The sequence below is a fragment of the Lytechinus variegatus genome, chromosome 4 (genome assembly GCF_018143015.1).
Source record: "Lytechinus variegatus isolate NC3 chromosome 4, Lvar_3.0, whole genome shotgun sequence".
NCBI lineage: Eukaryota > Metazoa > Echinodermata > Echinoidea > Temnopleuroida > Toxopneustidae > Lytechinus > Lytechinus variegatus.
Window position 1 is genome coordinate 39869104 of NC_054743.1, and position 16506 is coordinate 39885609.

Below are 16506 nucleotides of genomic sequence, written 5' to 3' on the forward strand. Positions count from 1 at the left end.
CCTGAACACATCCATTATTGAGAATGAAAAGCTGAAACTACAAGGCAAACCCCGATTTTGTAAATAGGCGTCTTATAGACACCTTAATATAGGATTTCCTGTCCAATTTCATCAGAGTTGCAATTGAATTAATGAAAGGACGTTCAAATTCGAAATATTTTGTCCACCCTCTGCACACATAGTTCATTTTCATTCATTTAGTATTCAATTCCGTTATATATCATTCCTTTGAATTTTGTAGAAATTCAATTTAGAGAGAAATTCGTTCAAATTAATGGCCCTAAGGTGACATTTAATTTCGCGACGACGAGCTGATCGTTTAATTTCGCCCAAAACACCATTTTCAATTTCATTTATCGGCACACATAACTGCACTTTAAACTTCCAAATTCAGATAACATGTTTCTGTATTCATTTTTTTTTCAAACTTTACCCTTTCTATTTTTTGCGGATCTTTTCAGTTAGAATCATTTTATTCCATTATGTTTGATAAAGACGTAATTCATGTATCACTGTCTTATAGGATATGGTTGTAGACGCTTATTCTTTTAGTGATTGATGAGTTGGAGCAGGGGCGGATCCAGGATTTCCCAAAAGGGGGCACAATTTCTGGAGGAATATGACGAGCAAAAAAAGAAGGTTTTTAACCAAAGAATAAGGGTAATTGTACCTCTCAAGGGGGGGGGGGGGCACGAGTTGGCTGTGCCCCCCCCATCCCTTGATCCGCCACTGAGTGGGTAGATGACCTAGTATGCCAATGGTAGGTATATTTTCTTCATCATCTTGTTCTTTTTTATTTTACATAATTTTATATAATTTAAGTCGTTTTGGGGAAGGGATGGGTATCCTGCTATTGACCACAGTCTATAGTTATGAAAGTGGAACAAAAACGAGTTGTTGTTCCGATGATGGTCTGTCAGATGTAAAATTCAGTCAAATTTTTAACATCCAATTTAGGAGTAAAACCCATTTCTATAATTATACAAAAGAAGTAAAAAACAACAACAAAAAACACTGTCCATATCTTGGAAGTGATTGCAAATTAATGATTTTGAATTCCTAAACGTTCGCAAGGAAGGTACCGGTGCGAATTTGAAAACACTACTCAGCTATTTTAATTTGATCGTTCTTTATAAATGTTTAAATGAGATAACTATGAAATCGCGTGCCATTAGAATTAAATTAAATTAAGTATTTGGCTATTTAAATGCTGATCTCATAGGTCATTCAAATTAGTTGCAAACTGAATTATTACTTCATTAAATCGGTTGAAATTTTGACGAAATTGGACGGGAAAACCTATAGTACACATAGGTGTATGGGATGAAATTAAGATGGTGTTTCCGGTCACTTTATATTTCAATTTTTGAAGCACTAAATAATCATTTTCGAACGCCATTTTTTTCTGGGATTCATTTTTGGAACATATTACAGACACAGGTGACAAGTGTGACCTTCAAGCTCAGATTTTTAAAAAGTCAAACCAATGTTAACCAATCACTTTAATGGTAATAGGATCCATTAAGGATATGGAGATAGAGATAGAGAGAGAGAGAGAGAGACGTAGAGAGAGTGAAATAGATGTGCGGTGTGTCTGTGTGTGTGTGTATAGGGCTGCTGATGAGGAGTGTGTTTTCAGATGTGCATTCGTGCTTTGTAGGGTGTTCGTGTGTGTGTGTGTGTGTTTGGGGTGAGTCTGGGTATAGATGGAATTATCTGTGTGAATTGTTTTGTATTGAAGATATGAAATAAAATCGCATTTTAGGGGATTTATTTTGCAACTTTAAAATAATGAACGGGCATCCGAACAAACTAATCTTGTTCTTGTACAAAACCATTTCAAGCTTAGAAATTCGGTCAGAATGTCACCATGATGCAATGATTGCTACTAGCTTTCTAGCATGCAATCACCAAATTCATGGAATAAGATTAATGAAATACTACAGAAAATCAACAGTTGGAAACTATTCAGTGGTCGCCGCATATATAATTGTTATATTGCTATATTACTTATACATGAATAACTTGTATAACTTATATTACACACCTTCCATATTAGTTACTGAGATGAAAAGTCAAATATGAAATATAACAATTTCAAATTAACCCTTGCTTTTTAATAACCTACGTCGTTCATAAAACGAAGCTACCGTAAATAAGATACCTGACTATTTATCCTTGATATCCCATATCCTCTCCTAAAATAAAGGATACGAGAAAGGTATGTTTGACATCTTATGCTATAATGAAATCAGATGTGTTTTATGATTGAAGTGCAGTGACATCATCTTCACAAATTTCTTTAAAAACAGGAGTTGATGTGCGATATCATGAGATGTTTTCTTTTTTATTTGCAATGTATACACGAAGTGCGATCCTTCAAAGCGTAATTCGTTATCCAAATACGACCGGTATTAAATATTTACATGGGCAATTGACATGAAAAAAGGTAGAAGGGGAAAATCGAAAAGGAGAATGGAAGTATATTTTCTCAGGAAATACAAATAGTGTGAGAGTCACAGCGCAAGCAGGTACCTATGGGAATGTGAAGGAAACAAATATTAGGTTGTATAACCAGCCTAAAACACCCAAGGAGGCATTTTAGGGTGCGGAACCTCATTTTCATATAAATTTGGTTAAAAAATAAAATAAAAAACTGGTAACACTCTATATAGTAGAGGAGAATGAGGAGAGGGGTAAAAAATCGAAGAACAAAAAGAAGTGGGCTATTAAAACGTTAACCGTTCTTTCCATTTTCACTTTTCAATCTCCCCTATCTCGATGCATGAATATCAAATTACCGAGACATCTATTTTTTTTTCATTTTTGAAACATATTTTCCAAATCATTGAATGTATCAATACACATAATATCTAGAAAATATTTTGAACAAACATTTATTATAGATGCTGGCGTTGCTGGCTTTCCTAGCTGTAGTTGATTGGATCAGTTGTAACTCTTTGTGAGGCAATGCCCTGGTCACTTGGCTAAACTACTTCCCCACCCCTTTCAAAGGCCCGTCTTGTCTGTGGACGCGATCTCCACCCAACTCTTCAAGGATGTCAAATATACGAGCACATGTTATGATAACAACGAGAGATTCAGCCAATCAACCATTTACTGAAAAGTGAGACAATCATGTTAAGCCGATAATATAAGCAATCGACATTAATAAGGATGATCATTCTTGAAGGCGGCACTGATGAACATATCAGTGTCTCTGACATTTTAATACTTTTTCAGCATCATTTGTTCTTTTTGATATCGTAATGAAGTTCGACGACATTTTAGCAACTGTTGGCGAGTTTGGAAGGTATCAGCACCGTCTATACCTTATACTTGATGTTTTCAAGTTTACGATTTCCTGGGCTGAATTCATACATATCTTCATCGAGGCCCCCGTTGACCATTGGTGCGCGGTAAGAGGATACTAAAACATTTTTGTCTTTTCATCATTTTGTGTCTATTGTTCTACTGTGTGTTGAGCTGTTTACAATGCAGTTATTGATAAAAGAATAATTAGAAATTAAAACAGGAGGACTTAGGCTAAACAGTATGTCTAAACAATATGTCTCGTATCCCATTGTCGTAGATGTAAGTGGTGTATCCTGCAAGGTTAATATGCATGATAAAAGCAGTATTGGGTCCAGTTGATCGAGAAATATGTAATCATTTAAAAAGGGTTCGACGATGATAATGCGTGGCTATATTTTACACTTTTACTTTAATACCAAAGCACATTTTCACAATATCCCTCAACTGTTCCCTTTGTTTTTTTGTCCGCATAATTCATATTCCGACATCAATTTATTTATATATATATAAATGTGTCAAATTACACATGTACAACAGCAGGTAGCTCTGGGGAACCTTGATTTAAGTTACGCCTTTGTTGTCTTCATCCATTCCTTTCATAATATATTATATACAGTGCGTCCCAGAAAAAACGAAACCGAGATTTAGCAATGATTTATCATAACTTAATCATAAATAAAATAGACAAATGACATATCAATGTAAAGCTTAGAATTACACATGTACAACAGCAGGTAGCTCTGGGGAACCTTGATTTAAGTTACGCCTTTGTTGTCTTCATCCATTCCTTTCATAATATATTATATACAGTGCGTCCCAGAAAAAACGAAACCGAGATTTAGCAATGATTTATCATAACTTAATCATAAATAAAATAGACAAATGACATATCAATGTAAAGCTTAGAATCTCCTCTTTCATCTGGTATTACTTAGATTATTCCTCATTCACGCATGAGTGAGTAAAAACAATTCGAAGAGAGGATGCAAAAACTCACTTGGCGGGGGGTATCTGAATTTCAAAAAGAAAATCACATGACTAACAAGTTCAATATCTGCTCTTTTCTTTGATACCTCAATCACAGAAAATGGTCGAGAATTAAAAAAGTTATGATCCCTCAAAATAATGCTTGTATTTCCCTAATTTCATTAAATAAACTTGTTTTCACCGGTTTCCCACAGAATCGCACGGTAACAAAAGACTTCATGCATGGCTGATCGTCAACAAAACGGAGTGTCGAGTGAGTTTGAACGCTAGCCTGTAAAACCTCTTCATTTCTGAAATTATTGAAATTCAAGCCTTATTTCAAATAACCAGAACTTTGTTATTTCTTGACCATTTTCTGTAATTGAGGTATCAAATTAAAGAGCAGATATTGAACTTTTTAAAAATGTGGTTTTCTTTTTAAAACACTGATACGGCCCGCCAAGTGACTTTTTGGTATCCCCTTTTCAAATTGTTTTTGCTCACTGATGCGTGAATGAGAAATAATCTAAGTAATACCAGATGAAATGGGAGATTCTAAGCTTTACATTGATAGGTCATTTGTCTATTTTATTTATGATTAAGTCAGGATAAATCATCACTAAATCTCGGTTTCGTTTTTTCTGGGACGCACTGTATAAAGGAAATTTGAATTATCAGCTATCGATGTATAACAAATATAAATGTAGATAAAGGTAAAAGTAAGAACCTTGAACATTGGAAATTTATTCACATTTTGTAAAACAATCTAATTAAAGTAAAAATATCACAATTGCACCAAAAAATAGTAATAAAAAACAGAACAGTCATATTCAATCTATTTATCAAGGGGAATTAGTTACTTTGGAAAAGATGAGATTGGTGAGAGGTTGAATCGTCGGCAACTACTGAAAGCATGACCAAATTTGAAAACGTAAACTTTTTGAAAATATTCAAACTGTCTTAATCGCGTACTTTTCAGTGTCAATTATCGGGTCAGTCAGATCGTGTAATATCAATTGAATATGAGTAATAATATCACTTTTCATTTTCCGAACATAACAGATGTGGTTGCACCGACATACTATCTAAAGCATGGAATTGAATAACTTTATTGTCCATAATTTTTTTTTCACTGGTTTATACACATGGAGATACAATTTTTATACATAACCCAAAACAAAATGTGATGAAAACATGCAAAATAAGAAAATAATTACAACTCAGGAATACATGGTTCAAGCAAAGAATAACAATACACAATTGTTTGAAATACAAGTCAAAGTTAAATTCAGGTTTGAGAATAAATTCATATTCCATAATAATCGTGTTTAGTTATACATGTACTGTAGTTATCGGCAAGAAGTAATGTGCAATCGTAATAGAGAGTAAGGGAAGTGCAAGAATGGTGTGTCTGATTCTAGGAAAATCTTTATTTTATATTTGTGTGAAAAGTCAAAGTTATCTATCGTGATTAATAGCAATCAAGCAAGAGAGTATAGGGCACTAATTAATTATGGGCGAGACACGGACCTTCGGACTTGAGCATTAAAGTTATAGATAACATTGGGACAAATGATTGTCTCAAACGGGAACAGAATAAAAAAAATAAAAAATAGGAAAAAGGAAGCTCTAAAGAGGAAGGTAAACTGCCTTGATTTTGTATTGCTCAATGGTAATGCTAAGGTATATACATGAATGCAGATCAGATGGATAATGTAATATGAATTGGATGAAAGCAAATGAAGTAAGTATGTCACATTTCCACGCAAAAGATGTAACAGATATAATATCCGAAAATCATATCCGCTATTATATTGCTGCTTGGTTGCTATATTACGGTAATCATCGTATGATTAATCGATCTGCTTCTTTGGGAAAGGAATAATAGTATTCGTGTATTCATCTTAAGTATTTGACTTAGCAAAAAAATATTGTATTACCAATTATCAGGATTGACTATTAAAAATAAATTGATTAGTGGTTAAACGAATGGAAACTACTGAAAGCAGTCCAATTTCAAACTTTATAATGAAAAGAAAAAGTGAGCTGCCTTGATCTGGTATATTTTTCTACGATAATTGAAGTATTCAGATGAGATGGATCATACACAGAATTTTTTTACAATTAAAATTATGACTTTTTAAACCACTCATATTTCTCTATTTTCGAATTTCATTTCTTGGTACTTGTAAAACTGTTTTGCTTCTCGCTTCATCTGGCTTTTTTTTCCAATAGACTCCCGAGCTGGACTCGTTGTGTGAGAAAGATGGCATGTTAAATAATACCGAGGCGTGTGTGCTGGCACAGAAAGAAAGTAGTATCCCGTCAAACCATACCCCGGATGGGACGCTGGTCTACGCACAGTGTAAGAAATACAACATGTCGGGAGTGGGATTCTGGCCCGTGACTAATCAAAGCAATTACAGCAGCGAGACGATGTATTGTGACAGCGGCTGGGTCTACAATGACAGCCAATACCAGACGACAACAGTAACTGACGTGAGATTTTTTTTCCTTATTTGTTTAAACTTTATTTTAGAGAAATGGTAATACTCACTGGCGGATCCAGGGGGGGGGGGACACAGTCGGCCCGTCCCCCTGAAGAGGCACAATTGAAATTTGTAATGTAAAAATACCGTTAAAACAGAAATGTGCCCTCTTTCGAAATTGAAGACCTCCCCCTTTTTTTCTCATTTTGTCATTTTTTTCGTAGACGAAATCCCCTGAATATTTAGTTGGAACCCTTTGTAATTTTTGCTTTGCTTGTCAATTTTTTCCTCGGAAAAATGTGCACCACTTTCGAAAAATCATGGATCCGCCCCTGGTGATACTGATCGTCGTGTCAGTAAACATAAGGGAAAAACCCCACTAGATAAGCTTGGAATAAGCTATCCATACATTCATAATGTCAAGTTCGTCAGTCAGTTCTACACCCAACTCAATCTGTTTAATAGATCATTAAAATTTGCATTTGGGTCCCTGGTATCAAAAACATTAATTCAAGATGGGGTGCCCCGAAATCGAGGAATGATACTCTATTTTAAAATGCTAATGTCTGCAACCTTTATATGCAAAAAACATACAATTCAGCATATCTCACTGTAAATATTTTCGAAGGCCCATTTTTTTTGTATCTGTAATTTTGCTAAATATTCTATTGTAGGTTGATTTTTTTTATAAAACTGGTGAATATGAATCATTTGGAAATGTTAATTTATGCAAACTTTATGCAAATGATGTGTAAAAACACATATTTCATCATAATATCTCAACATATAGAATTGTTAAAATCACAATTATTTCCCACATCTGTCACTGGTACCCAAAACACATTATGATAGTATGCCTCGATATCAGTAACAGGAATCCTATTTCATAATGCTAATTTATGCAAAATCACACAATTCACACTATTTGCTATAAATTAGTGTATATATATATTGCAGACCTAAGATTTTCTAGAAGTCAACTTTTTCGTATTTGGGAATTATTTTGATGGGGCATCTAATCTGGATTGATTTCTATAAAATTGCGAAATGAGAATCAGTTTTTAATGTTGATGTAAATTCTAGCAAATTTGTGCAAAACACATGAACTACATGTATCTTATTTTGAAGTTTAGAATAAAGGGACCAGCACAGCACTATGTAAAATGAGACTCTGTTACATAGTTCATTCGTTTTTGGTGATTTTTCATGCAACCAGAGGAGGTTACCATGTTTAATTTGCATATTTATGTAAATATATAAATCCTGTGCATACCACTTTCATAAAAAAAGAAATATATGCAACAATATTTTACTTTTCTTCAAAGAAATTCAAGAGGTCACAATTCTTTCCGAAAGAAAAGGAAGGTAAATGGATGGTTTTCATGTCGGTAAAAGTTGTCGATGTCTGTCCCTCTACCTGTATGTTGCACAACTTTGTACATTTTCGAGAACAGGGAAACATCAGATTTGAGCAAAGAGACACGTTTCTTTTGTTTCTATCGTCCCTTAAGTTGGTTGAAGTTGATCTGAATCATTTCAGTGATTTTTTTTTACTGGCTCATAATGATCCCTATCGCTAAGGCTAGGGTTATGGCAAAACCAAATTCTCCCAAATAGTTTAAGACAGAATTAGAGTCGAATCGGTCCGGAATGGGTCTCGAATTGGAGCATTATACCAAGAATAATTTAACTTCCCGAAATTGCCAAATGTCCCCAAAATCCAACCCAATTCCATCCGAATACATCCCTAAGGTGACTCAAATGAAATTTGTCGTGGCCACAATAGGGAGTAATTTGGAGGATATTTGGCTGATTTTAAACATATCAAAACGAGCAGAATCCCTCCACGAATGTTTCCGAACCCTCCCGGGTTGATTCCGGGAGCTCTCCGAATCGGAGACGAATAATTTCTGAATCCATCCCAATCTGGTCTTTTTTGTTGGGCAAAATCGGTCAAAATTTATTGGAAATAATTTAGTTTTGGTATAACCCTTCCTTACAGCCTAGGAATCACCGGAACCGAATCAGCTGTGAATCTATCCAAATACACGTATTAGGGTGGTTTCTGCCCCCGGCGGATTTCACTGGGAAAATAAAAACAAAAACGGGGAAAAGAGAAAAGGAAAGAAAGGGGTAAGAAAGGGGAAAAAGAGGAAATGAGGAAAAATGGAAGGGAAAGGAAAAATTGAAAAGATAACGAAAAGAAAAAAAAACGGAAAACGGAAGGAACGCGGGAAAAGGAACGAAAGGAGAACATGTGAGAAAGAATAAATCATTCCAAATATATCAGCGTGGTAAGTAAAAACGGTAAATGAATTAAGTAATGACAAAAAGGAAAACACAAGCGGAAAATTAAGGTAGAATGTATAATTATTAGCCCCTAAAACGAATAAAAGGGACACGAAAAAAGAAAGAAGTACTTAATAACCCGACCGGACTGCCGAGGATTGAAAATAAAGAATAGGAAGAAAGATGGACTGCATACAAGTATTGTGTTATGAGCTTGCAAAAATTTTATGCAATAACGGTCGCAATCAGGACAATAAAGGGCTTAATATATCCTCCCGTTATACGTTATATGTCCCTACGTAGGTAAACCTTTACGCTGGCAAAAGCTACCGTTAAATAGTCTTATAATGCTTACTTTTGCTAAATCATAACGGGGGTTGTGCCCCCAGACCGCACGCAGCAGTAGGGGCTCTTCATCCTGTAACCTTCAAAGGGATATATAAAGACAATATAGGACGCAACCTTATATGCAAATAATGAAATACATGTATGTTATTTGCTGAATATCATGGAAAAATCTATCTCATAATTATAATTTTATTTCAAAAGGCCATTTTTTTCGAGGTCGCTTCGCTCACTGGCGACTTTATACAACTTTTCTCACATTGCTAAATTCAGTTCAACTGTGTTGAAATAGTGTTTGTGTAAAATCTATATTCTGTATACACCCTGATTTGATAAAAAAAATAACGGCAATCTGTAGGCTATAAAATGGCTTTGGTATCAAGAGGTTCTGGGGGCTTCCAGCCACATAGCACTTGTGTACAGATAGAAGGGCTAGGCCACAGCCACCAAAAGTTCTACAGCCAAGAACAAAAACGAAAAGGATGAAACAAAAGCAAAGGAAAAGTTTAAGATATGATTTTATTTACTGAATATAATAAAAAAATATCTCAAAGTTAGATTCTCTCGAAAATGTTATGTTTTCTCGCTCGCATTGCTCTTTCGGGACTTATATTAAGCAGTTTTTTGGCACATGCGCCATACTGTACCCCCCTTTTTTACTCTTCACGACTGCGGATAGAACTTCGCGCACACTGCTAAAATAAGAATATTGTTCACAGTGGCGTTTAGACAAAAAGAGAAAGAGATAAGGGTGAAATATGATATTATTTACTGAATATTTTGTCAAAATCTTTCACGAAATTTGATTTTCTTGGAATAAAATATTTTTGCTCGCTCGTAATGAAAAAAAAAATATCTTGCCCGATACACCATATATGACCCCTTCTAAAATTTTCCTCATTACACCACTGCCTGTTCATACCATTAAGACCAGGATTTTTTATGCTCTTGCGCCCCCCCCCCTCCCTGGCCACCGACCGCTGTTACGAACCTGCACATTACTGAACTTTACCACAGTGTTAGAAAGTGAGAAAATATTCCACTTTTAATATGATCAATTTCACAGACAGTAATGTTTTCCGTCATGATACTAGTATTACGAAAGTACGAGTAATTGCTGTTCTGTGTTACAATAAAAATATATATTAATATTTCCAATACTTAGTTTATAGGTTCGAACGAACAAATATAGTTTAAACCTGTGGTTAAATATGTAATAAAGAAGAGGGAGAGAGTACAACATTCAACTGCAAACAAAAATATTTCCTTCTAGTTATAATTAAAAAGTAATCGACGATCCATTTGGTATGTATACATATTTTGAAAACCTTCATGTAAAATGCCCCCTGAAGGGAAAAAGCACTTAGTCTTCTCCATTAACTTGTCTCTGACGGAGGCCAATCCTTTTTATGTAAGCCTGACAATGCAACTGATTTATGAGATAATAATTAATCATAATCAGCTGGCTGTTGTTGTTGTTTATTTGATTTAATATTCAGCATTCACCATTATTCAGCTGGTTCCTTGAATGTGTTTCTTTTATTTTTTAAAAAATATATTTCGGTGTTATGTACGATAAGATACATGTTAAATACTTTTTTTAACAAAATGGAAAAGACCGTTAATGTGCCAAAGTCTGAGTTAACCACCAAATTGTGTGAATTCTCTAAACCCTAAAAGTGCCGACTCACCTAGCCATCATATTCATGAACCTACACCCACTATCTGTGTCATATCTCTAACCTGTCCTTCAGCCTATGGTTACTATGGGTGGAAAATCTTCAATGGAGAATTTAGTTTGCATTAATGATCTGAAAACTAAATACGATTACACATGAAGTTTTTTTCAGGGGGAAACTGAGTTTCTATTCAAATCCACCGAATATCATATTTGTCCCCCGCGTCGCATGCAACTGCAAATGTTTGGAAGGAGAAAAAAGAAAAAAAAAGAACCCGGCAAGGTCGAAATTCTTTAGGCTCCGTATAAATTGAGCAAATGTTTTTTTTTTCGTGCAGACTGTTTGTCGAATGTGGGAGATCAACCACCCTCTTCTCTGAGATGGCATAGATAAATAAAAACGTTCAATAGGAGTGATGAACGTGCCATTATATTCGCTATTATATTGCTGCTTGGTTGCTATATCAATTTAATCATCGTATGATTAAATCAATTTGTTTCTTTGGGGAAGGAATGATAATGTTCGTGAATTCATCTTTAGTATTTAAGTGAAGGGGTGGCCCATTCGCTTTTGACGTAAAGAAAAGCTAAAAATAATGGATCCCACGCCATTTCCCCATGATAGAATGAAATAAAATGAATATACATATTTATCGCGGAAGAAATCGTATTTTTATACAGGAGTGGCTAATTTGCTTTTGATGTTAAATTAAGGAAAAAAATAGTCTGTACACCCAACCTCCTCCTCAATATAGAATATAAACGAATAAATCGATATATCTATCGTGAAAGCAATTCCTTTACTTGTATAATGGTAGCATCTATTACTGAAGTAGATCATATTCCTCTTTACCCCCCTCAAAGCCGGTGTCTGGAAAACGAAGACCGAAGACCGAAGACCGGGGACACGTATCACACTCGTGTGAAAGCGTTTGTAGTTCACGCACGAAGTGTGTACAAAGCAGTGCAAAGTGTGTACAAAACACGTGCGCGGGTTAGAATGGACTTTGGACCTTGCCCCCTACACATGTTCTCCCATTGACATAACGCGTGTCCCCGGTCTTCGATCTTCGTTTTCCAGACCTGTTGTTGGGTGTCTGGAAAACGAAGACAGAAGACCGGGGATCGCATCCGTCTAGCTAAAATAAACCATTATTATATTCAGATCAAATTCAGGAATATTCTGATATTGGATATGTGATCAGTTATGATTGGTTGATAAGTTAATGATTAATTGTATGGATATCGTGATGTGAATGATAATTGATTGAGCAATATATATCGCGCTCAGCTGGCATTAAAATTTTATATACCATTGACATAACGCATGTCCCCAGTCTTCGATCTTCGTTTTCCAGACCTGTTGTTGGGTGTCTGGAAAACGAAGACAGAAGACCGGGGCCATCGCATCCGTCTAGCTAAAATAAACCATTATTATATTCAGATCAAATTCAGGAATATTCTGATATTGGATATGTAATGAATTATGATTGGTTAATGATTAATTGTATGGATATCGTTATGTGAATGATAATTGATTGAGCAATATATCGCGCTCAGCTAAGCTGGCATTAAAATTTTATACCATTGACATAACGCATGTCCCCGGTCTTCGATCTTCGTTTTCCAGACCTGTTGTTGGGTGTCTGGAAAACGAAGACAGAAGACCGGGGCCATCGCATCCGTCTAGCTAAAATAAACCATTATTATATTCAGATCAAATTCAGGAATATTCTGATATTGGATATGTAATGAATTATGATTGGTTAATGATTAATTGTATGGATATCGTTATGTGAATGATAATTGATTGAGCAATATATCGCGCTCAGCTCAGCTGGCATTAAAATTTTATACCATTGACATAACGCATGTCCCCGGTCTTCGATCTTCGTTTTCCAGACCTGTTGTTGGGTGTCTGGAAAACGAAGACAGAAGACCGGGGATCGCATCCGTCTAGCTAAAATAAACCATTATTATATTCAGATCAAATTCAGGAATATTCTGATATTGGATATGTAATGAATTATGATTGGTTAATGATTAATTGTATGGATATCGTAATGTGAATGATAATTGATTGAGCAATATATCGCGCTCAGCTCAGCTGGCATTAAAATTTTATACCATTGACATAACGCATGTCCCCGGTCTTCGATCTTCGTTTTCCAGACCTGTTGTTGGGTGTCTGGAAAACGAAGACAGAAGACCGGGGATCGCATCCGTCTAGCTAAAATAAACCATTATTATATTCAGATCAAATTCAGGAATATTCTGATATTGGATATGTGATCAGTTATGATTGGTTGATAAGTTAATGATTAATATTGTATGGATATCGTGATGTGAATGCTAATTGATTGAGCAATATATCGCGCTCAGCTCAGCTGGCATTAAAATTTTACTACCATTGACATAACACATGTCCCCGGTCTTCGATCTTCGTTTTCCAAACCTGTTGTTGGGTGTCTGGAAAACGAAGACAGAAGACCGGGGATCGCATCCGTCTAGCTAAAATAAACCATTATTATATTCAGATCAAATTCAGGAATATTCTGATATTGGATATGTGATCAGTTATGATTGGTTGATAAGTTAATGATTAATTGTATGGATATCGTGATGTGAATGATAATTGATTGAGCAATATATATATCGCGCTCAGCTGGCGTTAAAATTTTATATACCATTGACATAACGCATGTCCCCGTCTTCGATCTTCGTTTTCCAGACCTGTTGTTGGGTGTCTGGAAAACGAAGACAGAAGACCGGGGCCATCGCATCCGTCTAGCTAAAATAAACCATTATTATATTCAGATCAAATTCAGGAATATTCTGATATTGGATATGTAATGAATTATGATTGGTTAATGATTAATTGTATGGATATCGTAATGTGAATGATAATTGATTGAGCAATATATCGCGCTCAGCTCAGCTGGCATGAAAATTTTATACCATTGACATAACGCATGTCCCCGGTCTTCGATCTTCGTTTTCCAGACCTGTTGTTGGGTGTCTGGAAAACGAAGACAGAAGACCAGGGCCATCGCATCCGTCTAGCTAAAATAAACCATTATTATATTCAGATCAAATTCAGGAATATTCTGATATTGGATATGTAATCAGTTATAATTGGCTGATAAGTTAATGATTAATTGTATGGATCGTGATGCATGATAATTGATTGAGCAATTATATCGCGCTCAGCTCAGCTGGCCTTAAAATTTTACTACCATTGACATAACGCATGTCCCCGGTCTTCGATCTTCGTTTTCCAGACCTGTTGTTGGGTGTCTGGAAAACGAAGACAGAAGACCGGGGCCATCGCATCCGTCTAGCTAAAATAAACCATTATTATATTCAGATCAAATTCAGGAATATTCTGATATTGGATATGTAATGAATTATGATTGGTTAATGATTAATTGTATGGATATCGTAATGTGAATGATAATTGATTGAGCAATATATCGCGCTCAGCTCAGCTGGCATTAAAATTTTATACCATTGACATAACGCATGTCCCCGGTCTTCGATCTTCGTTTTCCAGACCTGTTGTTGGGTGTCTGGAAAACGAAGACAGAAGACCGGGGCCATCGCATCCGTCTAGCTAAAATAAACCATTATTATATTCAGATCAAATTCAGGAATATTCTGATATTGGATATGTAATGAATTATGATTGGTTAATGATTAATTGTATGGATATCGTAATGTGAATGATAATTGATTGAGCAATATATCGCGCTCAGCTCAGCTGGCATTAAAATTTTATACCATTGACATAACGCATGTCCCCGGTCTTCGATCTTCGTTTTCCAGACCTGTTGTTGGGTGTCTGGAAAACGAAGACAGAAGACCGGGGCCATCGCATCCGTCTAGCTAAAATAAACCATTATTATATTCAGATCAAATTCAGGAATATTCTGATATTGGATATGTAATGAATTATGATTGGTTAATGATTAATTGTATGGATATCGTAATGTGAATGATAATTGATTGAGCAATATATCGCGCTCAGCTCAGCTGGCTTTAAAATTTTATACCATTGACATAACGCATGTCCCCGGTCTTCGATCTTCGTTTTCCAGACCTGTTGTTGGGTGTCTGGAAAACGAAGACAGAAGACCAGGGCCATCGCATCCGTTTAGCTAAAATAAACCATTATTATATTCAGATCAAATTCAGGAATATTCTGATATTGGATATGTGATCAGTTATAATTGGCTGATAAGTTAATGATTAATTGTATGGATCGTGATGCATGATAATTGATTGAGCAATTATATCGCGCTCAGCTCAGCTGGCCTTAAAATTTTACTACCATTGACATAACGCATGTCCCCGGTCTTCGATCTTCGTTTTCCAGACCTGTTGTTGGGTGTCTGGAAAACGAAGACAGAAGACCGGGGATCGCATCGATCCGTCTTGCTAAAATAAACCATTATTTTATTTAGATCAAATTCAGGAATATTCTGATATTGGATATGTAATCAGTTATAATTGGCTGATAAGTTAATGATTAATTGTATGGATCGTGATGCATGATAATTGATTGAGCAATTATATCGCGCTCAGCTCAGCTGGCCTTAAAATTTTACTACCATTGACATAACGCATGTCCCCGGTCTTCGATCTTCGTTTTCCAGACGTGTTGTTGGGTGTCTGGAAAACGAAGACCAGGGATTTTGTCTAGGTAATTACCACTTATAGCGTGCTACGGACACGTTTTCGTGCAATTGTACTTCGTTTTCTTCTAGTCGACTTATAAAAAGTTATATGTCGCCATGACGAGATATGATATCTTATAAAAGGTCATATAGCCTATGTGGACATGGCATGATTAAGTTTCTCGCCAAGTCGATGGCACTTAAACGTGTAAAAGGGATGGTCCGGGCTGAAAATATTTATATTTTAATACATACAGTAGAATTCACTGAGCAATGTGCCGAAAATTTTATCAAAATCGGATAGCAAGTAATATTAAGTCATTGAAATTTAAAGTTTAGCAATATATTGTGAAAACAGTCGTCTTGAATATTCATTAGGCGGGCTGATATTGTCACATCTCCACTTTCCGTTTTCCTATGTTATTAAATATGACCATAATTTTTACATTATTTCATACTTGTGCAAATAATATGTCTCCCTTATAATGAAATAAGTTGCAGCAATGAATATTTGATGCACTAAATCAGTTGCCAATCCAATTTTTCTAGTTCTTGGATGAAAAAATTGAATAAACCTAATTTCACATACTAAAATACAAAAGAACAAGTGGAGATGTGACATCATCAGCCAACCTAATGAATATTAATGACGACTGTTTCCACAAAATATTGCTAAATTTTAAAATTCAATAACTTTGTTTATATCCGATTTTGATGAAATTTTCGGTATTGTACTCAGTGAATTCTA

General features: G+C 35.4%; 1 protein-coding gene across 1 annotated transcript in view; it reads left to right on the forward strand.

Annotated features, from left to right (window-relative positions):
* The first annotated feature begins 3166 nt into the window (after window positions 1–3166).
* The window catches only part of LOC121414035 (organic cation transporter protein-like), a 35330-nt gene continuing 21990 nt past the window's right edge, over window positions 3167–16506 (forward strand). The window contains exons 1-2 of the mRNA XM_041607074.1: window positions 3167–3419; window positions 6517–6780. Coding sequence (XP_041463008.1) covers window positions 3270–3419; window positions 6517–6780 — 414 coding nt within the window. The 5' untranslated portion in view covers window positions 3167–3269. The remainder of the gene's footprint in view (window positions 3420–6516; window positions 6781–16506) is intronic.